The 26,957-nt window shown below is 38.1% G+C and overlaps 1 protein-coding gene across 1 annotated transcript; it reads left to right on the top strand.

The window, feature by feature from the left end:
- Positions 1 to 217: 217 nt before the first annotated feature.
- LOC308244244 (uncharacterized protein) lies at positions 218 to 25,920 on the top strand (the record flags this gene model as incomplete). Its single annotated transcript, XM_080660215.1, has 3 exons — positions 218 to 1,152; positions 24,684 to 24,714; positions 24,946 to 25,920. The coding sequence occupies 3 exons, from the start codon at positions 218 to 220 to the stop codon at positions 25,918 to 25,920; spliced, it is 1,941 nt and encodes a 646-aa protein (XP_080516341.1).
- Positions 25,921 to 26,957: the final 1,037 nt, after the last annotated feature.

Here is a 26,957-nt window from a genome sequence, read left to right as displayed (position 1 = left end):
ATTATATTTAATTTCAGTTCATTTCATTACTTGAATGTAAGGTTGATGGAAATTGGAGAGAGTGGCTGAATGGAAATGTGTTTTTGAATTTCATAGATTATTTATCATCATAGATATTTTTAAAATTTCATACTCAATCCTCAATACTGTTTTAACTTTTTTTATGTTCTGTAGGGGAAACATATTTTCGGTTGTAAAGCAGGGGGAAGGATCGGCAATGAGAAACCGCACAGTACCCTCAGAATTCATTCTTCTAGGACTGTCAGATGATCCAGAGCTTCAGATTGTGATTTTTCTCTTTTTAGTTATCACGTATATATTAAGTGTCTCTGGAAATTTGACCATCATCACTCTCACCTTGGTGGATTCTCATCTACAGACCCCTATGTATTTCTTCCTTAGGAACTTCTCTATATTAGAAATATCCTTTACAACTGTCTGTATTCCTAGATTTTTAGGCACAATTATCACCAGAGACAAAACTATTTCATACAATACTTGCACAGCTCAATTGTTTTTCTTCATCTTCATGGGTATAACTGAATTTTATCTTCTAACTGCCATGTCCTATGACCGATATGTAGCCATCTGCAAGCCCCTGCATTATACAACTATCATGAACAAAAGAGTCTGCATATTGCTTGTCTTCTGTGCTTGGCTGGCAGGATTCTTAAATATCTTCCCACCAGTTATTCTTTTTCTCCAGTTAGATTACTGTGGCTCTAATGTCATCAATCACTTTGCCTGTGACTATTTCCCCCTCTTGCGATTATCCTGCTCGGACACCTGGCTCCTGGAAGTGATTGGTTTTTACTCTGCAATAGTAATTCTGCTTTTCACTTTGGCCTTAATAATTCTGTCCTACACATTCATCATTAGGACAATCCTAAGACTGCCTTCTGCCAGCCAGAGAAAAAAGGCATTTTCTACATGCTCCTCTCACATGATTGTCATTTCCATCTCTTACGGAAGCTGCATATTCATGTATGCCAACCCTTCGGCAAAAGAAAAGGCATCATTGACCAAAGGAGTAGCTATTCTGAATACTTCGGTTGCTCCTATGATGAATCCGTTTATATATACCCTGAGGAACCAGCAAGTAAAGCAAGCTTTTAAAGATGCTTTTCAAAAGGTTATGTTTTTCTCTGATAAGTGAAAGTACTAGTAACATTAAAAGGATGAAGTTCTTATCAATGACTTCTATTTTTCATACTCTCCCCACACATCCTTTGCTTCATCACAGTTATTTTCCCTTTGTTATTTCCATATTAAAATTTCCCAAATGTTGTATTCAATAAATTTGAAAAAGCTGGATATTGCTTCAGAGTATTCTGTGAAATATTTTATTCAATGTACTTTGATGAAGTAAAAAAAAAATCTAATGATTATGATTTAAGTAGAAGCCTCTTACTTTTGAAGAGATATAAGGCATTTAATTAGAAAAAATGTCAGGATAGATGTGAAATTTGGAACTTAACAATCTTAGCAGGTAATAGAAATGAATGTTATTAGAAAATTTTGATTTTATTTAGTATGCAAATTGTCCTCTCAACCGGGAGTTTTCCGTGAGTTCGACCAAGGCCTGGGTTGGCCAGGGGAAGGGAGGGAGGCCCTGGCCAGCAGCTGGCAGCCACAAGGGCCCTCTAGTTAATAATAATTATAATATAATGAGAAGGAGAAGAAAGAGATGTGGAAAGTAAGATAAAATTTTTTCAGCAATTACTAGATGATAGAGTTATTGTTTTCTTTGTATTGGCTCATTCAGTCCTGCCAATAACTTTATGAGGCACCTACAATTATTATCATCTTTTAGTCAGAGGTATTTTCCTTCAGTTAGATTAACTACCTCCAAAAATTAAAATGTATGTAGAGAACAGACAATGTAAAATATATCAAGTAAAATGCATGAAACTATAATAAACTGGTCAGAGTTCAATTTTCTGGAGAACTGTGCTTTAGTTGGAGGATCTACAACTGACTTAGGGATTTGGGAATTAAGGAAAGAGAAATTTTAAACATCTGTTTATAATATTCTGTACACTCTACTTCAATTAGGCAAACTGTACACAATATTTATTTTTTTAAAAAAACCTCTTAGAAAGTGAGTATTCCTATTTCTAATTTACAGGTGAATGAACAAGAGGAAACTGAGGTCAAAAGTTCTTTGTCACAGAGATTGTAGCTTTCAAACTGGGATTTAAATCACTTTTCTTTCATCTCAAAATCTAGACTAATACGATTACTTTCATTTCTGTTCTGGCTTTCACTAGTAATAATTATGAGTAGAAGTTCATGTTAAATATTAGAATAGTTAAAGGACTTTCTAATGTGTGATTAACTCACTTAGGTTTTACTTACTTATGACATGTGTTGGGGATATAGTGATGACAAATAATGACTCTTGCCGTAGATGGTTTTGCTCAATGGATAGAGCATCCACCTGCAGGCTGAAGGTCCTGGGTTTGATTCCAGTCAAGGGCATGTACCTCAGTTGGGGGCTCCTCCTGGGCCCAGGTCCTGGTCAGGGCTTGTGCAGGAGGCAACCAATCTATGTGTTTCTCTCACATCTATGTTTCTCTCTGTCTGCCTCTCTTTCTTCTTCTACTCTCTTTCTAAAAATCAATGGAAAAATACCCTCAGGTGAGAATTAAAAATAAGTAAATAAAAAATAATGATTCTTGCCCTAAATAACCTCAAATTCTAACAGGAAGCAAAATATAACATAATTAAAATTTAATTTGTTAAATGCAACAAGTTACGTCTAAGTTGCCTATAAGCCTGATAATATTATCATTGACAAAAAATGTCAATTTTACTGCCTCTTCTAGCAGAATTTTGGTCAATTGTACAATAATTGCTAAATATTTGATCATTTTAACCCTTAAGTCATAAGTATTTGATAAACCATGTCTGCTTTGGCTGTCATCTTAGTTTTCACTTCTATTTTTTTTGTTGGTCATTATCTTGTATATTATTAAACAGTCACATTATTTCCTTAGTAAAAAAGGTTACTGGGAATTGAATTATAGAAAAACTCTCTCCAATACAGCTCCCTCTAGTCCCAACTTGTATTGTGAATCATGAATTGATCATCAATTCAATTTTACCTGTGTACCACTCTTTATCTGGTATTCTCTCAGATCTTTTTAAAAGAATGTATACAATGAACACAGTCTAGATTTATAGGAAATGTCAAATTATTTCAAGAACATCTACATCCAGGAAATATGAATGCATATTTCTCAAATTAAGTCTATGTACAAAACAAAGAATATCAATAATAATGCTATATATAGAATAATCTAAGGTGATTCCTTATAAATAACAAAATGTGTTTTCATGCAGTATTTTTCTTAAGTTAATATCTACATGTAAATATTAATAGCTTTGTATATGAAGAATAAGAACCTTGCATATATAATTTCTTTCTAATTCTCACATGATTGTGAAAATTCATTCAGACATTATTTTTTAAATATTTTAAAGCAACTAAGTTGCAGGCATATACTAGTCATTTGGATTAATAAAATATACCATCTCCACCCTATACGATTTCAGGTAACAGATAAAATGTAAACATTTATGAGTTAATCATTTTTAAAGCATACCAACTACTATCTATACTAATAAAAGGGTAGTATGCTAATTAGGGCAGACAAAGCCACAGTGGCTGCGAGTCCCAGGACTCAGGCTGCCTCTGCGACTAGCAGTGGCAGCAGCAGCAGGGTGATGGGGGCAGCGCCCTCCCCTGATCAGACCGGTCGCCTCCCACAGAGGGAGGCCAGACTGCGGCTTAGGCCCGCTGCCCAGGGAGCAGGCCTAAGCTGTAAGTAGGACATCCCCTGAGGGCTCCCAGACTGCCAGAGGAGGCAGGCCAGGCTGAGGGACACCCCCCCCCAGTGCATGAATTTTCATGCACTGCGCCTCTAGTCTATATACATAAAAGGCTAAGTGTTCTTCCCTCTATTCGGTAACTATGACATGCAGTGACCATCAGTTCTTGTAGATGCTCAACACAAGAGCTGGCGTGATGTACACTGGCCATTTAAAAATAAATGGCACCATGGACATGGAGCCGACAAACCAACACTCGGCTTCCCCCAAGTGGGTCACAGGCCCCGCCACCACCTCAGAGCAACACCCCACCAAATCGCAGCCAACACTGCTAAGACCCCATGGCACAACATGCGGCCCATAGCCCAGCCCAGCCCAGAAACGGTTTCTGAGGTTGCTGGGTAATGACGTGAAGTAGCAATGCCCAACTTCCTCTCCCTAGCAACTAGCCTCCTTGGAGTTTCTTCAGCCCAAGAACCTGACTTGCTTTATAGCCAGGGGCAAACATTATACACTTTCACCAAATTTCTGTGAAGCATTTTCCTGTGCCTCATCTCATTTGATCCTCACAGAAGTCCTGGAGCAGGTAGATAGGAGACTCGGTAGAATCCTATTTTCTTTTCATTTGCAAGACAACAGAGATTTAGAAAGTTTAGAAACTTGACCCAACTGAAAAGAAGTAAGAAATGGTGGAACTTGAAAATGACTTCAGGTTTTCTCACTGTGCAGAATATAGTCAAACACTGCTACAGTTAAATATTTTACCCTTTTTTCTCCCTTTATGATCTACAATAATAATCTGCTTCGTGTTGATATTTATTGCTATGTTGCTGACAATTACCTGGAAGAGAAGTTGGGGTGCTTCACTAGAATGGAAAAGGTTTAGCTAAATCAGAAAGCAGGTCTAATTAAGCAAATTTATCTATATATAAAAGGCTAAATTGACTAGCGCATGCACGATACATATAAGGCTCTCAATGGCGCCAATCACAAGTGTGTTTCAATCTGTCATTGTCAATCATGAATGTGGTTGACACTGCTGTTATAGAGAAAGGGTAAAAAGAGATATTAAAATATTTCTTCTAATTAATTTCCTTTCAGTGTGCATAAATCCGTGCACCGGGACACTAGTATCAATATAAAAGATGGGTTTGCCCACAACATTTGCAGTAATCCAGTAAGAATTTCCAGGTAAAATAATAAATATAATTCAATGGATATTCTGGACAAAGAGAATCATGATGGCAAATAACAGTTGTGGAAATTAGAGAAGTGTATGGTGAATCATGTGGAAAGAAACAGAAAAGCAACAATTATTTCCTTTCTATGAAAGAGCTATTTTATTGATTCCATTTATTATGCAAAGAATAATAATTCTGCTCAACTGGTATGGCTCAGTAGTTGAGCTTTGACCCATGAACCAGGACGTCAAGGTTTGATTCCCAGTCAGGGTACATGCCCCAGTTAAAGGCTCAATCCCCAGTAAGAGGCATGCAGGAGACAGCCAATCAATGATTCTCTCTCATTATTGATGTTTCTATCTCTCTCCCTCTCCCTTCCTGTCTCTGAAATCAATAAAAACATCCTATCTACTAAAGAGGGAATATGCTAATTGACCATCACTCTGTCACAAAGATGGCTGCACCCACAGCTGAGGCCAAGTTCCCATAAGGAGCCTTAACAAGCAATCAGCAGGGACCCGAGGCTATGCCCTCCCACACCCCCATGGGGCTTGACAGGGGACCTCAGACCACATCCCCCACCAGGCAGGGCTTGACAGGGTACCTCAGGCCACACCCCTCACCCCAGTGCCATGCCAGGGGACCTGAGGCCACGCCCCCCGCCCAGCAGGGCTGGATGGAGGACCTCAAGGTGCACTTCCCATCCTGCTGCTGGGCTAGGGGACCACAGGCTGCTCCCCACGCCCCAGCGCCAGGCTGGGGGACCTCAGGCTGTACCCTCCACTAGGTTGGGCTTGACAGGGGACTTTAGGCAGTGCCCTCCACCCCGGCACCAGGCCGGGGGACCTCAGATCACACCCCCCTCTCAGCGGGGTTTGTAAGGGGACCTCAGGCCACGCCCCAGTCCCAGCACCGGGCCAGGGGACCTGAGGCTGCGCCCCCCTGCCTGGCTGAGCTTGACAGGGGACCTCAGGCCATGCTCCCCACCCAGCGGGGCTTGACAGGGGACCTCAAGGTGCACCCCCAGTGCTGGGTCGGGGGAACTCGAGCTGTCCCCGCTCAGGGGGCTTAACGGGAGATCTGAGGCTGTGCCCCCCTTCCGGTGGGGCTTGACACGGGCCCTGAGGCTGCGCCCCCCTCCTGGTGCTGGGCCGGGGGACCTGAGGCTGCGCCCACCCAGCAGGGCTTGACAGGGGATCTCAGATCATGTCCCCCACCTGGTGGGGCTTGATGGAGGACCTCAAGGCACGCCCCCACCCCGGTCTGGACTGGGGGGCCTCAGGCCATGCCCCCCCATCCTGGTGCTGGGCCAGGGAACCTGAGGCTGCACCCTCCTCCCAGTACTGGGCCAGGGGACCTGAGGCTGTGCCCCCCCACCTGGCAGGGCTTGACCGGGGACCTCTGGCCACGTCCCCCACCTGGCGGGGTTTTTTTTTTTTTTTTTTTTTAATATATTTTATTGATATTTTACAGAGAGGAAGGGAGAGGGACAGAGAGCTAGAAACATCGATGAGAGAGAAACATCGATCAGCTGCCTCCTGCACACCCCACACTGGGGATGTGCCCGCAACCAAGGTACGTGCCCTTGACAGGAATCAAACCTGGGACCCTTGAGTCCGCAGGCCGACTCTCTATCCACTGAGCCAAACCGGTTTCGGCGTACCACCTGGCGGGGTTTGATGGAGGACCTCAAGGCATGCCCCGACCCCGGTCTGGGCTGGAGGACCTCAGGCCATGCCCCCTTTCCTGGCGCCGGGCCAGGGGACCTGAGGCTATGCCCCCTGCCCAGCAGGGTTTGACAAGGGTGGGACTGGCCAGATATGGATCTAGCTCAGTGAGGGGATGCCGGCCGGGTCTGGGTCTCACATGATTTTGAGGTGCATGTGGGTGGGCGGGGACTTGACTCTGGGTCCTGTGGTGAGCCCCAGACTCTGACAGGAGGAAGGTTTTCATATACATTTTACTAATTTTCTTTCATCTCTGACACTACTATTATAGAGAAAGGGTAAATAGCAATATTAAATTATTTCCTCTAATTAATTCCCTTTTAATGTGCATGAATTTCATGCACTGGGCCACTAGTAATCTATAATAATAAAAATGTAATATACTAATTAGACCGGACATGCTTCCAGACAACCTTCTGGACAAAGCTGGGGCTGCAAGGGAAGCCCGGGTCCCACGTGCCAGCAGCCAGGGGAAGGAAGGCCTACTCTTGCACAAATTTCGTGCATTGGGCCTCTAGTAAAGAAATAATTCTATGAAACCAATACTCACTTTCCTCATGTGAACATTGTTTTAAAGTATCATAAATATTTTACCTATCCCTCTGCGATTTTAATAGTCTCTTTAAGTCAATATATTTTTATCTTCCTTTTAAAGAATGAGACATAAAAATTCATAGGAACTTATATGTGGCAAATAAACATTGAAACAGTGATCAAATCAGGGTTATGATCCCCAAATAAACCATTGCATTAACTCCCTGGGGAGGGGAAAAACCTTACAAAATAAACAAATACAAAGAAATCTTAGAAATTCAGAATACAATGCTATTTAGATAATTTATTCTTTCACAAAGTACTAAATGAGCCCATCCAAAATGCAAGGTTTGGTTTATGACAATTTCCTAACCCCCAAAATTAAAAAATTCAGAAGACAATTACTCTTTTTGAATTAAAACTCATAGACACAGATAATAGCATGGTAGGTTACCAGAGGGAAGGGGGCTGGAGGGTCATAAAGACTAAGTGGGGTCAAATATATGAAGATGGAAGAAGATTTGACTTTGGGTAGTGGGCACACAATGCAATCAGTGTCATAGAATTGTACATTTGAAACCTATATAATCTTGTTAACCAGTGTCACCCCAATAAATTTAATTTTAAAAAACTTATATTTCTAAATTTAAATACAGAAAATCACTTTAGCAAAGAAACTCCGAATCCCCCAACTCTTCTATTGGTAACTCAGATGTAACATATACCTGCATGATAATTTAGTCTCTTATGGCCAAGACTCTGCCATATTTGGATTGAGCTCTGACTTACCCACACCACTAATCTCAGTCACAGCTGTAGAATATATGGTTGATAAATCACTATCTCACTCATACATATTACTTAGTCATTCTCCATCAGTCTGATTTGAGTCACAGCAAACTTTTGTATTCTTAAGCAATCAAAGTTCTTTCATGTTCATCAAGCCCTAATCTTAGGTCTCCTGTGCTAAAGTTCTCAAACTCATGTTGCCTTTTTTGCTTCATCAATATAATTGGACCTGTATTGCTATATTTTACAGTCCATATAAGATTACATGAGCATCAGGGAACAGTGTGGTATGCTTACCAATATGATAGAAAATTTCAAAATTCACTGGAATTTAATTTTTCTTGACTATATTAATGGACTATAAGCATTTCTCAAGCAAAGAGGACAGTTTGTTCATTATTGTCTACCAAAGGGCTTATTGTAATGTAGTATTGACTAAAAAAATGTTAAACAACAAAATAAATGGTAGTCTCTAAATGCCGACTTCCTATTTAAACTATTAAGATATCTTGCTTGAAATGATCATTGTTTTGCTCTGACATCTTATTTGAATGAGGTATATGTCTGGCTTTTTCTAAGACTTCTTATTTTTCAGAACCATAGATAGAAATTTCTGTAACCCTTCAACAATACTAGTCACTGCTTAAACTCCTTATTCAACAGACAGAACCACTCTTTCCTTTTCAGTTCTGCCTCCTAAGATCTGCACTGTGGACATATTTAGAACAAAACCCTATGTTTTAATCATTAAGATAACAGAAGCACCCGTATGATTACAATCCTAGGGCTATCACACTTTTAACGTATTTTTTGAATTGAGATGTTTTTGTATAAATAATAGTAAAATATCACAATGATACCCAACAATATCATTAATTTAGGAAACTTCTCTTGCCATTACTCCCCAGGGCTTCCTTGAGGTGGATTTCTTCAAGTCTGAATAGCAGCTCATCTACTCTCTCATCTCCTCCATATAATCTCAGAAGCACAAATCCATTTGAGTGACCTTGGAGAGATAGCTGGACTCTTAATAAGTCAGTTTCCTAACATGAAAATGAGGGAGATTAATAGTAATTTCTTCAGTAGCGGTTGTCAATATTTATTTAGATAAAGCTTAAAAGGGACTTACAAACAAGTGTGATTCCTTCCAAGTGCTTAGTAAATTATAACTATTAGTATTATCTTAAACAGTAACAGTTTTAATGTAATGGCATACAGCTATCCACATACAGTTCACTCAAAATAATTCAGCTTTATGCATCACAATAGTATCAAGAGGACAACTGGCCTTGTGTAGTATATTATGTGGTACCCACTGATCTATATGTAAATTGAGGATTACAATAATGTTTACTTAATTTATTGATGGAAATAATTTAGACTTATCTTTTGGATATTACTATTCTGAAAACATTTTATTATGAATGTACTCATTTTGCATCTTCCAAATTCTTTCAGATGTGTGTATCCATGTGCAGAGATTGCAAGGGCCACATTTTCAGTTGTCTTCAGTAGGATTCTAAATGTGATTTTAGTTCTGCCAATCAGGTACATTCATAAAAGATACGAACTTTAAACTTAGTTATCAAGTATATATATTGCTAGTGTAGATCATAACAGATTCAGATGATTCTAAACCTTATGGAAATAGTACTAGTTTCCTGAGGACTAGAGCTAACATAGCACTATATTTCCTTTCTCACAAAAATGGAGATTCAAATTTGTGAATTGGCTTTGAGACCGTTCTAGCAAGTTCATCTTAAAATTTGCCTTCAGCTCTCTTGATAATTCCTTAAGCCATTCATTACTCTGTATTAAATAGATTTATGTTTAAGTTGCTAGGGTGGATTCTGCTCTCTGAAACTGCACTTGATATACAAAGAGCATATCCAGGTAACAGACTCTGAAAGCAGTAACAATCTGGGGTTGATTTATTAACTTGGTTAGATCTAAAGTCAGCAAAAATTCCATTAGGCAATTAAATGCTGGTAGTCTACATTCACACATTAGGAAGTTAGAGCTTACCTATAATTAAATGCCTACTAAAAGCAAGTTTGAATAAACTTAAATAATAAATGCAAAGCTAATACAATAGCCTTCCACATGCATTAGAGAGCTTAAAGAAAGAAAATGTAACTTTAATGTTTCAATCATTTTACAACAGAAGAGGTGACTTAGTCAGTTATTAAATCCTGATTCTACAGATTCCTTAATTATAAAGTTGATTTAATTCACAAGCTCTCCATATGTCTTCTGTGAATGAATGTTAGGGTGTTGATTGGGAAAGAGTGATGATTGAGAATTAGAATGAGCCCTAAATTTCAAAGCACAACCTAGACCAGGGGTGGGCAAACTTTTTTTTTATTCCCATTTTTTTTTAATTATTTGAAGTATTACAAATAGTAGTACATATGTCTCCTTTTTTTTTTTTCCTTCCCCATTGACCTTCCCCCGGCCTCCCCTTCCCCCCAGTATATGCCTTTACCTGCCCCCTCCCCCCAGTGTTTTTTATCCATTGGTTATGCTTATATGCATGCGTACAAGTCCTTCAGTTGATCTCTTACAGCCCGCCCCCCGCAACCTCCTCTGCCTTCCCACTGTAGTTTGACAGTCTGTTCAATGCTTCTTTGCCTCTGTATCTATTTTTTCCCCATTTCATTCCTTTAAAAAATCTTGCCTCTGCAGACTAGAAATAAACATATAATAACAAAAAATGTTTGAGTCCCAATTTCCATGTCCAACAGTTCTGAGTCCCCGTTTCAATGTCAAAAAGTTCCTTATGTGTACATGTCAGCAATGATATCTGGATGGTGGGCACATGGTGGCAATGCAGGTCCGACCCTCTCTGGTTTGGTCCTAGGCAACTTGCTGTGTCGCACAGCTGCTGACTGCTAGCGTGGCAAGGCGTCGTCAGCGTCTTCCATCTCTGGACTGTTTCTCCTCTTGTCTTCGTGGTTGGAGCAGACCTGTCAATTCCTCTCTGTTGCAGGAATCCACATGGTCTTGGAGTTGTTTTCTGAAAATATACAAACATATTCTCGACCAAAAGTTAATAAAGGAATCTTTTCTATATAATTGATTTGGGATCCTTTTTATTTTTGCCCAAACGATTTTCCTTTGTCTTATTTAGACACCATGTGTGTTTTTCATGGGTGTTTTGCTGTTAGCATTACAAATGAAAACTAGTTTTGACTCGAGGGCTGCAATGGGTTCTTAAACTGGACCGGAGGGCCGGAACAAAAGCATGGATGGAGTGTTTGTGTGAACCAATATAAATTCAAAGTAAACATCATTACATAAAAGGGTACGGTCTTTTTTTTTTTTATTTCAATAGTTTTATTCATTTCAAACATTTTAACAAGAAGAATGTAAACACCAATTATTATAATTTGAAACTTCAAAAAATGGAGGAATCATAGCACAATAACATACCTTATATTGAAGATGGCAAAGGCAAAATAAAATTGCCTAACAAAGGAAAGGTACAAAAGCCTTTCAAATTAAACTTAAATATAATAAAATAATTTAAAACTAAAACAAATAGAAAAGAACAAAATGTGTAAACAGTAAATTAAACATTTTCTTTAGTGCAACTTCCAAATTATGCCCGGGACGTAGATGTAGATGGCAATGTAGACTGGGTTGAAAGCTTTTTGGTCTTTAAAACATCAACTTCAGTGGGAACAGTGTTGTTGGTCTCCTTTTTTAGCTAATGCATCAAAGTCTGGAGTTAGTTTTATTGTGGCTATTCTCAGGATAGATCTGAGGTGTTCGTCAGTTAAGCTGGATCTGTGAGGGGCTTTCTTGATGTTCATGACGCTAAATGTCTGCTCAGAAACATAGGTTGACCCAAACAGCACCAGTATCTTCTGTGCCATCCTCCGGATGTTTGGAAAAGTGGCTTCATTAAGTGAAGCATACAAGTCTCTTAGTTCATGAGAGCTGAATTTCTCCTTCAGGACAAAGTCAGACTGAAGATCGATGAGTTCCGGTTGCACCTCTTCTGGTGCTGTTTCAGGGTTTTGTGACAAAGGACAGGCCACCAGTTGAAGTGACTAAAAGCTGAAAGTCTTTGTTGTTTTATTAACAAGTCATTGTGATGTACAGAATGTGGGAACAGGAAAAAATTGTGTTTGAGTAGAACTCTTAATCTTACCTCAGAAAGGCTCTGATACTGTGCTCTCCAGGGGCGTGTCTCCCTACATCACCACGATAACGTGTCTATGCATTCCCAGGGTGATGTCGGGAGACGCGTCCGCGGGCATTACAGGGAGCCTCTGGAAGATTGAGAGGTTGTTCCTTCTACTGAATGGGGATATAAATCCGCCCACTCAGAAGAAGGAGCTGCGGCCATGTTTCCCGACGTTGCCATGTTAACACTGCTGCTGGTGAAGGAGCGGAGGGGAGAGCAAGAGAACCCTCTGCTCTTTTGGCTCCGCGGGCCGGATAGAACAGCCGAACAGGCCGGATCCGGCCCACGGGCCGTAGTTTGCCCACGGCTGACCTAGGCTGTCTTGTCAACAAAATGATCCATCTTCCTCTGCCTCATGAAGTGGTTCAGGCATTGTTTAGAAACTCTGTGATTACCTAATAGGAGGAGTTAACTTTAAATTTCCCCTTGTGTATGCATTTACCACTACTAGACTATTTTAGGACCTATAGCATGTATCAGAATAACTGGGCATTATCCAGAAGATGGCAAGTAGACATAAACTAAGAAACAAAAAGTTTACATGTTAAAAGTTTTACAAGATTTTGCTCGTATTTATTTATTTAAAAAAATTTTTTTTTTTAATTTCAGAGAGGAAAGGAGAGGGACAGAGGGCTAGAAACATCAATGATGAGAGAGAATCATTGATTGACTTCCTCCTGCACGCCCCCTACTGGGGATGGAGCCTGCAACCAGGGTATGTGCCCTGAATGGAAATCTAACTGTAAACTCCTGGTTCATGGGTTGATGCTCAACCACTGAACCACACTGTCTGAGTTTTGCTCATTTATTTTAACAAAAATATGAAAACTTATGTTTGGATGAATTCTAATATCCCATGTCTAGGGTAGAAGAAACTTAATTTTACATTGAGCTGAAATTATTGAATTTAGTGCATTTACCAGAAATTGTGGATTCTCTATGCATCTTTGAGTAGATGGGAGGCAATCCACTAGTTCCTCAGGTAATTAATAAACGAATGATTCAAAGTTAACCTATAATAAGAAGTTGAAATATTAGTTAATATAGAGGTATAAATCAATACATTGATGAGATAGGTTGGAATGCATTCAACATTTTCAAGCTATTTATTAATCTCCAAACTATATTCCCTAAGATATCCAGAATTAAAATACATTGTCTTTTATTATAACTGAGGAAAAGAGGAAGTGGGGTTGATGATGAAAGTGGGACATGCTGCTATTGAAGCCTCACTGAAGCTTCCCTGATAGTGTCTTCCTTAAGTCTTGGAATGATTGAACCAAGTTATTGTACAGCTCCAAGAAGCCTGTATAAAGTGGTAATAAAAACAGTAATTCACAGAGATGTACCTTTATTATAGGAGATTAATCATGAAAGTGTAGGACAAAAATAAATGGGAAACCTACTGAAGTAATTTTTACTCAATAATAATAGCAATAACACTAGTAATAATAACAACAAATCTTATTTTTTTAATTTAATAAATCTTTATTGTTCAGATTATTACAATTGTTTCTCCTTTTTCCCCCCATAGCTCCCCTCCACCCGGTTCCCACCCCACCCTTTGCCCTTACCTCCCCTGCACTGTCCTCATCCATAGATGTACGATTTTTGTCTAGTCTCTTCCTGCACCTCCCATACTCCTTTCCCCCTGAGAATTATTAGTCCACTCCCTTTCTATGCCCCTGATTCTATTATATTCACCAGTTTATTCTGTTCCTCAGATTTTTAATTCACTTGATTTTTTAGGTTCACTTGTTGATAGATATGTATTTGTTGTTCATAATTTTTATCTTTACTTTTTTCTTCTTCCTCTTCTTAAAGAATACCTTTCAGCATTTCATATAATACTGGTTTGGTGGTGATGAACTCCTTTAGCTTTTTCTTATCTGTGAAGCTCTTTATCTGACCTTCAATTCTGAATAATAGCTTTGCTGGGTAGAGTAGTCTTGGTTGTAGGTTCTTGCTATTCATCACTTTGAATATTTCTTGCCACTCCCGTCTGGCCTGAAAGTTTCTGTTGAGAAATCAGCTGACAATCGTATGGGTACTCCCTTGTAGGTAACTAACTGTTTTTCTCTTGCTGCTTTTAATATTCTCTCTTTGTCTTTTGCTCTTGGCATTTTAATTATGATGTGTCTTGGTGTGGTCCTCTTTGGATTCCTTTTGTTTGGGGTTCTGTGCACTTCCCGGACTTGTAAGTCAATTTCTTTCACCAGGTCGGGGAAGTTTTCTGTCATCATTTCTTCCAATAGGTTTTCAGTATCTTGCTCTCTCTCTTCTTCTGGCATCCCCATAATTCTGATGTTGGTACGCTTGAAGTTGTCCCAGAGGCTTCTTACACTATCTTCAACTTTTTGGATTCTTTTTTCTTTTTTCTTTTTCGGTGAGTGTTTTTTGCTTCTTTGTATTTCAAATCTTTGACTTGATTCTTGCGTTTTTCTAGTCTGCTGTTGGGTCTCTGTATAATATTTTTTATTTCAGTCAGTTTATGTTTAATTTCTAGTTGGTCCTTTTTCATATCTTCGAGGGTCTCATTATATTTATCGGCCTTTTCTAGAATATTCTTGAAAAGCCTTATAACCATGGTTTTGAATTCTATATCCAGTCGTTTGTTTTTCTCCATTTCTTTTGTTTGTGATCTGTTTCTTTGTCTCCCCATTTTTCACTGCTTCCCTGAGTTGGTAGGGTAGCTTTGTGTGCTAGGTTTCCTCTATGGCCCAGTGGGTCTGCCTCCCCAGTTAACCTGATGTGGACACTCTTGGTGCACCCTTTTGTGGACTGTGTGTACAGCCTTGTTGTAGTTAAGTCTTGATTGTTGTTGGTATCACTGGGAGGAAATGACCTGCAGGCCATTTGGCTGTGAGGATCAGCTGTGTCTATGCTGGGAGATTTTTGGTGCTGGAGACAGCCTTATAGGATTAGCCTTGCCAGATTGCAAAAGCCTCTGTGCTCAGCTTGGAAGGGGTGGAGTCTGAGGGCGGAGCAGACAGTCTTGGCTTCCCGTCAGCCCTGCCCTTGTGCGCGAGTCTCTAGAACTCTGCCTTCCGCAGTTCCCAAGTTTCCGCCTGACAGTCCAGATTTCTCCCGGTAAGAGCGTGGGTCCCCAGGGGCTCGCCTGGAACTGCAGTTCAGTGCAGTTGGAACTGGGGTTCAGTGCAGTCAGGAGCTTCTGACTCTCTTCCACTAGGGATAGCCTGTGGTAACCTCCGCAGTCAGTCTTTGTGCGCACTCGCGCCTCCAGACCCCTGCCACCGCGGCTCCCCCGACTCTACGAGTCTCCGAGTCTCCATGTGCCTTTCTCTCTACCTGACAGTCCAAACTTCCCCTGTATGAGCCTGGGTCCACGGGGTTTCACCCGGAACTGGAGTTCAGTGCAGTCAGGGGCTTCCTTTCCCCTCCCACCAGAGAAAGCCAGCCAGGCACTCCGCTGCCCTTCCTCTCTGCGTGCACATGTCTCTGTACCTCAGACCTTTGCTGTTCCTTCTCTGTGAGCTTTCCTCTTTCCTTCTAGTTGTAGAATTTCCACTCAGTCAGCCTTCCTGTGGTTCTGGATGGTGTCCGTTCTGCCTTTTAGTTGTAGTTTTGAAACTGTTGTGCGGGGCAGCAGTTTAGGCGCTTACCTATGCCGCCATCTTGGTTTTTACCCCAACAACAAATCTTATTAATGGAAGCCTGACCTGAATCAAAAAACTTTCATCCAATCCAGACTTGAATCAGTTTCTAGAAAAAGTACACTCTCTGTGAAGCAAAGTGACCTGTTGCAATTTATGAAAGACCCTGCAGTTTCACCCCACACATGCAATGAATTTCATGGTCAGTTTACAGTGGCTAATTACTTAAAAGAGCAGCCAATGGCCAACACTGAAGAATTTGAAAAACAAAACAAAAAATGAAGTATCTATAATAATAAAAGCATAATATGCTAATTAGACTCGACAGCCGAATGACCTTCCGAACATCCTTCCAGACTAAGTTCCGGATGAAGACAGGGCTGCAAGGGCTGAGGCAAGCCACCACGGCTGTATGGGGAGAGCCCCTTGCACAAATTTTGTGCATTGGGCTTCTGGTTGAATTATAACCCCCCCAAAAAATTAATAATCATTAGTGCATACTGTTATAAATAATTAAATAATTAATTAAAGGTGGGAAAGGATTAAATTTATTTTGTAAAATATATTTTTATTGACGAGAGAGAGAGAAAGAGAGAGAGAGCGAGAGACAGAGAGAGAGAGAGAGAAGGGAGGGAGAGGGAGAGAGATACATCTATTAGCTGCTTCATGCATGCCCTGGACTGGGGATCCAGCTGGTAACTTGGGCATGTGCCCTGACTGGAAATTGAACTGCAACCTATAAATGCATGGGTTGATGCTCAGCCAACTAGCACACTGACCAGGACAAGAATTAACTTTCTTACAGAAGAGCACTAATTAATACATGCAAAAGAAATGAAGAAAGTAGATAAGCACAATCTCAAACACAGAAAAAGGGGGTGAGGGAGGTTGAAGTAGGTAAAGGTGAGATAAATGGGGATGGAAGGAGGCTTTGGGTAGGAAAACACACAATACAATATACAGATGATGTATTACAGAATTGTACACTTGAAACCCATATAATTTTGTTGCTTGTCACCCCAATAAATTCAATACAATTTTTAAAAATAATGTATTGAAACATTAAATCACATTTTATTCATTTAGTTATTCTTAATTTAATAAATGTAATTATTCATCAAAAAGCTTCCAACAAACAAAAGCCCAGGGACAGGTTGCTTCACAGGGGAGTTTTACCAAACATTCAAAGAAGAACTAAAACCTATCTTCCTCAGACTATTCAAAAAAAATTCAAGAGGAAGGAACATTCCAAGTTCATTCTATGAAGCCAGCATTACCTCAATACCAAAACCAGAAATAGACTACACAATGAAAGAAAATTACAGACCAATATCCCTCATGAACATATATGACAGAATCCTCAAAAAAATCTAGCAAATCAGATCCAGCATTACATCAGAAAAATCATTCACCATGACCAAGTAGGATTTATCCCAGGGATGCAAGGATGGTACAATATCCACAAATCAATAAACGTGATACATCACATAAACAAATTGAGAGATAAAAACCACATAGTAATATTAATTGATGCAGAAAAAGCATTTGAGAAAATCCAACACCTTTCTTGATAAAAATCCCTCAACAAAATGGGAATAGAGGGATCATACCTCAACATAATAAAAGCTTTCTTTGACAAGCCTATAGCCAACATCATACACAATGGGCAAAAACTAAAACCATTTCCCTTAAGAACAGGATCAAGACAGGGATGCCCACTTTCACCACCCCTGTTCAACATAGTCCTGGAAGTGCTATCCATAGCAATCAGACAAGAAGAAGAAATAAAAGGTATCCAAATTGGAAAAGAAGACGTAAAACTGTCCTATTCACAGATGACATGATACTGTACATAGAAAACCCTAAAGACTCCATCGAAAATTATTAGACTTAATAAATAATTTGGCAATGTAGAAGGATACAAAATTAACGCCAAGAAATCTATGGCATTTTTATACACCAATAGTGAACTTACAGAAAGAGAGATTAAAAAAAAAATTCCATTTACCATCACACCAAAAAAATTAAGATAACTAGGAATAAACTTAACTAAGGAGGTAAAAGAACTGTACGCGGAAAACTATAGGACATGAAAAAAGAGATAGAGGACAACATAAACAGATGGAAGAACATACCGTGTTCATGGATTGGTAGAATCAACATTAAAATGTCCATACTACCCAAAGCAATCTATAGATTCAATGCACTCCCCATTAAAATACCAATGGCATATTTCACAGACCTAGAAAGAATTCTCCAAAAATTCATCTGGAATAAAAAAGACCCCGAATAGCTGCAACAATCCTGAGAAAGAAGAACAAAATAGGTGAGATCTCAATACCAGATATTAAGCTGTATTACAAAGCCACCGTTCTCAAAACAGCCTGGTACTGGCACAAGAACAGACATATAGACCAATGGAATAGAATAGAGAACCCAGAAATCAACCCAACCCACTATCCTCAATCAATATTTGACAAAGGAGGCATGAACATACAATGGAGTCAAGACAGTCTCTTCAATAAATGGTGTTGGGAAAATTGGACAGATACATGCAAAAAAAATGAAACTAGACCACCAACTTACACCATACACAAAAATAAACTCAAAATGGATAAAGGACTTAAACATAAGATGGGATACCATAAAAATCTTAGCGGAATCCCCAGGCAGTAAAATCTCAAACATATGCTGAAGCAATTTCTTCACCAATATAGTTCCTAGGGCAATGGAAACTAAAGAGAAAATAAACAAATGGGACTACATCAAATTAAAAGCTTCTGTACAGCAAAACAAACGATCAACAAAACAACAAGAAAACCCAATGAATGGGAGAACATATTTGCCAATGTTATCATCAATAAGGGTTTAATCTCCAACATTTACACAGTACTCATACAACTTAACAAAAGGAAGATAAACAACCCAATCAAAAAATTGGCAATGGACTTAAATAGATGCTCTTTGAAAAAAGACAGAAAGAAGGCCAAGAGACATATGAAAACATGCTCAAAGTCACTAATCATCTGAGAGATGCAAATCAAAACGACAATGAGGTACCATTTCACACCTGTCAGAATGGCTATCATCAACAAATCAACAAACCAAGTGCTGGTGAGGATGCGGAGAAAAAAGGAACCCTCGTGCACTGCTGGTGGGAATGCAGACTGATGCAGCCACTGTGGAGAACAGTATGGAGTTTCCTCAAAAAGCTAAAAATGGAACTCCCATTTGACCCAGTGATCCCACTTCTAGGAATATATCCCAAGAAACTAGAAACACCAATCAGAAAGGATATATGCACCCCTATGTTCATAGCAGCACAATTCACCATAGCTAAGATTTGAAAACAGCCTAAGTGCCTATCAGCAGATTAATGGATTAAAAAACTGTGTTATATCTACCCAATAGAATACTACGCTGAGGTAAAAAAAAAAAAAGAATTCTTACCATTTGCAACAGCATGGATGGAACTGGAGAGCATTATGCTAGGCTAAATAAGCCAGTCAGAAAAAGATAAATATCACATGATCTTACTCATTTGTGGAATATAATGAACAACAGAAACTGGTGAACAAAAACAGATCCAGAGACAGAGAAGCATCAATCAGATAGTTAAACCTCAGAGGGAAGGTAGGGGAGGATGGGGATAAGGGGGAGAGATCAACCAAAAGATTTGTATGCATGCATTTAAGCCTAACCAATGGACACAGACACCATGGGGGTGAGGGCATGAGTGGGGTGGGGTGAGGGAGGGGTAATGGGAGGATAAGTATACATATATAATAACTTAATCAATAAGAAAAAAGAAATTCCAAACAATATAAATAAATGTAATTATTTATATTCTGGTGATCTTTATGCATGTTCCTATAATCCATTATTGAAAATATTGATATAAAAACTAATTATGTAAAAATTTTGAAAGCATATAATTTGCCATGCTCAATGGAGATATATTTTATTGTTTATAATTACTACTAAACCTATCTGTTTGTCAAATACATGGTGACAGAATGAGATTAGATTTGGGGTGGTGAAATATAAAGATGATTAATTGTAAGCTTGTACATATGAAACTTACATAATGTTATTAACTAATGATACCACAATAAATTTAATTTAAAAAGAACTATGCATTTTGGGTACTGTACAGGTTTGTATAATTCCCTTCAAAAATTCATGTTCACCTGGAATCTGTAGATAAGACCTTATTTGTAAATAGAGTCTTTGCAGATGTCTTCAAGTTAAGATGATGTCTTATATATTAAAGCAACTTATTTAAAATTAAATAAATTAAAATTAAAGCATGTATCTTTATTTTATAATAGGTTCTCTATAATGTATAATCCTATCTAATAAAGAGGGAAAATGCTAATTGACCCTCATGCCATTGCAAAGATGGTGGTGCCCACAGCCAATAAGGAGGGAATATGCTTATTGAATGCCCCACCCTCAAAGATGGTGGCAGCCACAGCCAATAAGGAGGGAATATGCTTATTGACTGCTCGGCCCTCAAAGATGGTGGCAGCCACAGCCAATAAGGAGGGAATATGCTTATTTAATGCCCCACCCTCAAAGATGGTGGTCACCACAGCCAATAAGGAGGGAATATGCTAATTGACTGCCCTTCACTCAAAGATGGCAGCGCCCACAGCCACAAGATGGCAGCACCCAGTCCCCTCAGCCCAGCCTTGCCGCACACCTGCCTTTGGAGTCCCCCAGTCCCTTCAGCCCCCCAGCAGCCCAGGGCCGCTCAAAGCTCAAGTAACTAGGGCCGGCCAAGGCTTGTGCTGCTGGCAGTGGCAGTGGCAGCAGAGGTGTGATAGGGGCATCGCCTTCCCCTGATCTCCATGTCACCTCCCGCCCCTGAGGGCTCCCAGACTTGAGAGGGGGCACGCTGGGCTGAGGGACTCCCCTCTCCAGTGCTTGAATTTTCATGCACCGGGCCTCTAATTTTAAATAATATCAAGGCCTACAAATAAACATCATATAAACACTATTGTGAAATGTTTGTAATTCAACATCATGCTTATGGCACATTATTCAAGTTCTTGATTTTGATTTTTAGTAAAACAACAGATTTTGGTTTAAACAGCCATTATGCTTGCCCTAACCAGTTTGGCTCAGTGGACAGAGCGTCGGCCTGCGGACTGAAGGGTCCCGGGTTCGATTCCGGTCAAGGGCATGTACCTTGGTTGCGGGCACATCCCCAGTAGGGGGTGTGCAGGAGGCAGCTGATCGATGTTTCTCTGTCATCGATGTTTCTAACTCTCTATCCCTCTCCCTTCCTCTCTGTAAAAAAAATCAATAAAATATATTTAAAAAAAAAAAAAATAAACAGCCATTATGCTTTAATGGTCTCTACTCCAGTATGCATTTTGTATTGCTTAACCATATACATTGAATAACTTCGTTTGTCTCCCAAAGAAACAGTAAAAATAACCTTAAAATCTTTGTTCAAAGAGTTTCTATCATTTAAAATCATTAAGTAACCACAATTTCTATTTATTTTAAACTATTTCATGAAACAAAATGTTTTATGAAACTCACAGATTAAATAAAAACTAGATATGTCTCAAATAATGAATGTACCATAAATGGGATATTACAAATGTCCTCTAAGATCGGAGCGGTGAATAATAAGATGATGCTGAGGGAGAATATACCTCATATTACACAGGAAAAAGGAAATCTGAGATTTCAAAAATACTATAATGTAGAATTCTCACACTTTTCTGTGAGAACTAAAAATTATGCAAAGAGATCAATGGGGGTAAAAGGAGACATATGTAATACTATCAACAATAAAGAATTATTTAAAATAAAAAAATAAAAATAAATTATGCAAAGAGCTGTCTTTATCACCTCTGCATTCTCAGAAACTAAGCTTGAGGGCAACACATAAAAAAGATCCAACAAATAATTATTAATGAATATATGATAGTGATTCTAACCATAATCAGGTTTTCTATGTTAGCATTCAGTGGAAAGACGTAAAACATTAAAGACAAGCCTGACACCTTTGATGGTGCAGAATAATGGAAACCTCAGCCTCTTTCTGAAACATCACAATGACTTATTAATATTTTCCCTAAGATTAGAGAAAACCCCGCTTGTTCACAATCTACGTGTTGCCATTTAGAAATTTCTAATGTCTGTTTCATTGTTATTAAGTTTCTTTTTGTGAAATTATCGATCATTATGAAAATGCAAATCCTTCTTTATATTTTTGCTCTGATTTGAGGCTACCAGCACTTAAATATTCTATTCTAAATTGTGTAGCAATTCAGACTACTGTTTAATGCTTGGTGTCTTGAGATCACCATCTCTGTGGTGCCTTTTGTTTATTCATCAACTGATCCCCTGAGTCCATTGTAAAAGAAGTGGATAAAATAGGGCTAGCCTGAATAACATTATTTCTGTACAAAAGATCACATTACCTTGCCCACCAAGCTTGGAAGAATATGACATAAGCTTTTATTGCAACTATAGCTTATTTTAAGTATCAAGATAGTGCTTCTTTAAGTGGTGTAGATAGAAAATTCCGGCACCCCAGATCCTTAAAGAAATTTTGTTTTGTATATAGAAATGGGTTGATGTATGCCTTTTTTTTGTTAATATTGTAGGGGAGCTCTTGAAATTATTTTTTATTATCAACATTTTGGATATTTGGTTAGAAAGCAAATGACAGAGATGAAGCATTGCAAAGGCTTTTGAAAAATCCCAGCACACTTATGTTTAAACAAGTCAAAGAGGCATTGTAAAGGACATTGACAAATATCAGTCATATTTACCAAAAACGTAAGTATACCTTTGATAGTTTCTTTCAGGAATATATTTTGCCTCAAACATGTATATTTATGCTTTTTACAAGTAATCTGAAGTATGTACAACATTATGTAAAAAGAAACTCAACCTCATAAAATTTAAAAATATATATAAAAATGAGGCAAATTTTAAAATATTATAATTTACTTACTAGTATTTCATGCAACATTATTAATCATTGTGACAAATATTTTGTGATTAATAACATTACATGATTTTTTGTGTTCTTATCTAGATAGCTTCTAATACCATTTTTTAAATAATAAATTCAAGCCCACTGGTATGACTCAGTGGTTGAGCATCGACCTGTGAGCCAGGAGGTCATGGTTTGATCCTGGTCAGTGCACATGCCGGGGTTGGGGGTTCAATCCCCAGTAGGGGATGTGCAGGGGCAGCTAATCGATGATTCTCTCTCATCATTGATGTTTCTATCTCTCTCTTCCTATCTGAAATAAATAAAAATATATTTAGAAAATAATAATACATTCAAGACACCATGTAATCATTTTTTGTACAAGATTCCAGAAACTTTATTTAATGTGCATAAATAGAAGCATATAAAGGGAAAAAAAACAGAAACAATGCAAAAAGAGAACTAATGTTTGAAAGTGGAAATGTATCCATCCCTAAATTTTATAGGTAAAAAATTTGAGTAAGTTCATTAACATATTAAGTTAATTGGCTAATCCTGAGAAAATATTATTCCTTTTATAAGCTCTGAAACCCAGGAAGAACATAGAAAACAAACAAGTCATACAGACTTAGGCAGGCTGTCTAAAAATTTAAGTATTTTTAAAAAATGATCTTAGATAACAATATATTCAAAGCTTTTAGGGAAAATAATAACTTAAACAGGAAAAATAATTAAGCAAATCTTGTATAAGATCAAGAATTAACACTTGTTACACTCTTCCTCAATTACCTGTAAACCTAATCTCACTTCTGAAATCTAATACCCCATTCCCCACCTTTCTCCTTTGTCCAAAAATGTCTTTTATACCTACTGTTGCCTCATTGTCTTGGGAATTTTTGTGGATTTATCAATGTCTATGTGAATACCCCATGCACATGTATTAAAATATAATTAAACGTAATTATCTTGAAAGCCACACATGGAATAAAAAAGGAAAAAGTAATCATCTTTGCCTCCCCCAAACTTAACTTTAATTTTGAGCTATTACCTTTTTTTGTTTTTGGTCTCCTCAAAAAAAATAATAGGCAATATTGTGGGAGAGTTCTAAATCATTTTAGAAATAAGTGAGAACACTTGCAGTTTACAAAAATAAAATTAAGACAAGTAAAAGTCCTGCTTTAATAACAGGAGCAGACTCAGGATAGGTAGGTGGTGAATAAAAATACACTCAAGAATATACTTACAATCTTACAAAATACCATTAAACATATTATTAACTAAAATTAGAATACCTTGCCATGCAGATATTGGGATACATTGGGTACACTCCCATTCATTAAATACCTCTGTATACTATTATCAGAAACACATTACTGTACCAGGTGGGTCACTGAGTTGTCTCCATAGATTGTAAGTTTGAATGGAGAAAAGAAAGGAAATGCTTTTTCAAGATAGTACAATTAAAAAATGTATGCCCTAGCCAGTTTGGCTCAGTGGGTAGAGCATTGGACCACAGACTGAAGCATCCCAGATTCGATTCCAGTCAAGAGCACATACCTGGATTGCAGGCTCAATCCCCAGCTCTGGCCGGGGTGCATGCAGAGGCAACCAATCCATACGTCTCTCACATCGATATTTCTCCTTGTGTGTCTCTCCCTCACCCATCTACTCTCTCTAAAAAATAAAATCAATGGAAAAATGTCCTCAGGTGAGGATTAACAACAACAACAAAATGTATATAGAGAGCAACAAAAAATAGATATCTTCAACAACTATTGTGGTAAGGTAGGAAAAACTCTCAAGAGCTTTATTTTAGTAGGTAATAACCTCTTATTTTATTGTTTTCAGGAATATATCAAAATATTCAGAGGACAAAGATGTATACTGAAATGTGTAACAATACAATGAAGAAAATACTATATAGGAATAATGAATTAATATATGACATAATAAATAAAATAATTTTTAAAGTATTTTGTTTCTATGTACCACAAAATTATTTTTCTCTAAAAGAAAAAGGTAGCAATGATTTTTTTTTAAAAAGTGTATGTGCATGTGTGTGCTTCTTTGTTGGTGTCATGGCTTTCTTATTTCTTCATCTATTTTACAGCTAAAACGAAGAATATCATTGAAAAGCAGGAACACGATGAGAAATTACACAGAAGTAACAGAGTTTATTCTTCTTGGATTGACAAATGACCCACAGTGGCAGGTTATACTTTTCATGTTTCTCCTTGCTAACTACATGCTCAGTGTGGCTGGGAACCTGATCATTACTGCTCTCACCCTTTCAGATCCCCATCTGCAGACTCCAATGTACTTCTTCCTTCGAAATTTCTCAGTCCTAGAAATATTATTTACATCAGTCTGCATTCCCAGATTCCTTGTCAGTATTGTGACGGGGGACAGAACCATTTCCTATAATGGATGTGTGACTCAGCTATTCTTTTTCATTTTATTTGGGGTGACCGAATTTTACTTTCTGGCTGCCATGTCCTATGACCACTATGTGGCCATCTGCAAACCTCTACATTACACCACCATCATGAGCAGCAAAGTCTGTATGCTTCTTGTCTTTAGCTCCTGGTTTATAGGATTGCTGATCATCTGTCCACCAATAATTCTGCTACTGCAATTGGATTTCTGTGCCTCCAATATAATTGATCATTTCTTCTGTGACTCTTCTCCAATTCTGCAGCTTTCTTGCACAAACACTCGCTTTCTAGAACTCATGGCATTTTTTTTAGCTGTTGTGACAATCATGGTCTCCTTAACACTAGTTACTCTCTCCTATGCATATATCATCCGGACAATTCTGAGAATCCCTTCCATGAGCCAAAGGAGAAAAGCTTTTTCCACTTGTTCCTCCCATATGATAGTTGTCTCCCTCTCCTACGGTAGCTGCATTTTCACGTACATTAAACCTTCTGCAAGGGAGAGGGTGACTTTAAGCAAAGGAGTAGCTGTGCTCAATACCTCAGTGGCTCCTCTCTTGAATCCTTTCATATATACACTAAGAAATCAGCAAGTGAAGCAAGCCTTCAGAAACATGGTCCAGAGAATCGCCTTTTCGTCAAGTAAATGAAAGTGATTGTGTGATATGTACCCCTGAAAGCAAAGCTGAATTAAAATTCTCTGTCCTTCTCTAGATAAATTCTTCAAACACCTAAATTCTTCCTTTTAGGTAGATATGTTTATATACCATCAATGCCTAAAAACTAGGTCCTAAGTCTTTAAAGTTATATAGATGATGGTAAATCTCTCACCTCTGTAATAAAATTTTAGATAAAGTAATGATCTCCATTGTTTCTCACAGTAAGGTAGATTATAAATTCATTAAAAACATGTAAAAATTGCTATCATATAAGAAACTTACTAAAAACCTCATACAAATATAAAATTTATGTGAAATAAAAAATATGAGCATTAATTGATATCTCTCTAATGTTTTCTTGTCACCAAGAAAATATGTTATATGATGAAAAGAATTATTAAAATGTCTACTTGAACTTATTGATGAGATATAGATAAAACATTAGAAAAACTAAATAGAAATTAAATAAATATGCTGTCAATTTGCAATTGAAAATTAGGTTGTATTGATTTTTGTATTTGTTTTCCTAGAAAAAAATAGTGAAGTTCCAGTGTAATAGAGGAAACAGAATTTGCCTTTTTTTCCTTTGATAATATTTCATAAAATAACAGAATATTTAATTAAAGATTTCCTTATATGTGCCAATCATGTTTAAAAAGGAAAACTGTGCTCTATAAAGGCAAATTAAGTTATCTTGATAAAATTCACTTTATAATCAGACTCTTTCAAATATTACAAAAAATGGTCTTTTCTATTGATCTGAAGAAAATGAGAAACTCAGAGCCCAGAATGGTGTGAGATATTGACTCCAGGGAGTATCATAGAAATAATAATATGTAAATTGCTTATGCCTTAGGTTTGTTTTGTTTATTAGCAGATATACAGTACTATCTTTATCTTTCCATTTTCTTTTTCAAAGGTGGTTCTATCTCCCTCACTCATATCTGAGAAAATGACTCTTGGAGGTCTTTGAGAACTGTAAAAATATGTTCACATCTAGTTCCCATAGTTGATGAATCCCTCAACTC

Source organism: Plecotus auritus, assembly GCF_963455305.1.
Source record: "Plecotus auritus genome assembly, chromosome: 3".
Classification (NCBI taxonomy): Eukaryota; Metazoa; Chordata; class Mammalia; order Chiroptera; family Vespertilionidae; genus Plecotus; species Plecotus auritus.
This window is presented reverse-complemented; position numbering and strand designations above follow the sequence as displayed.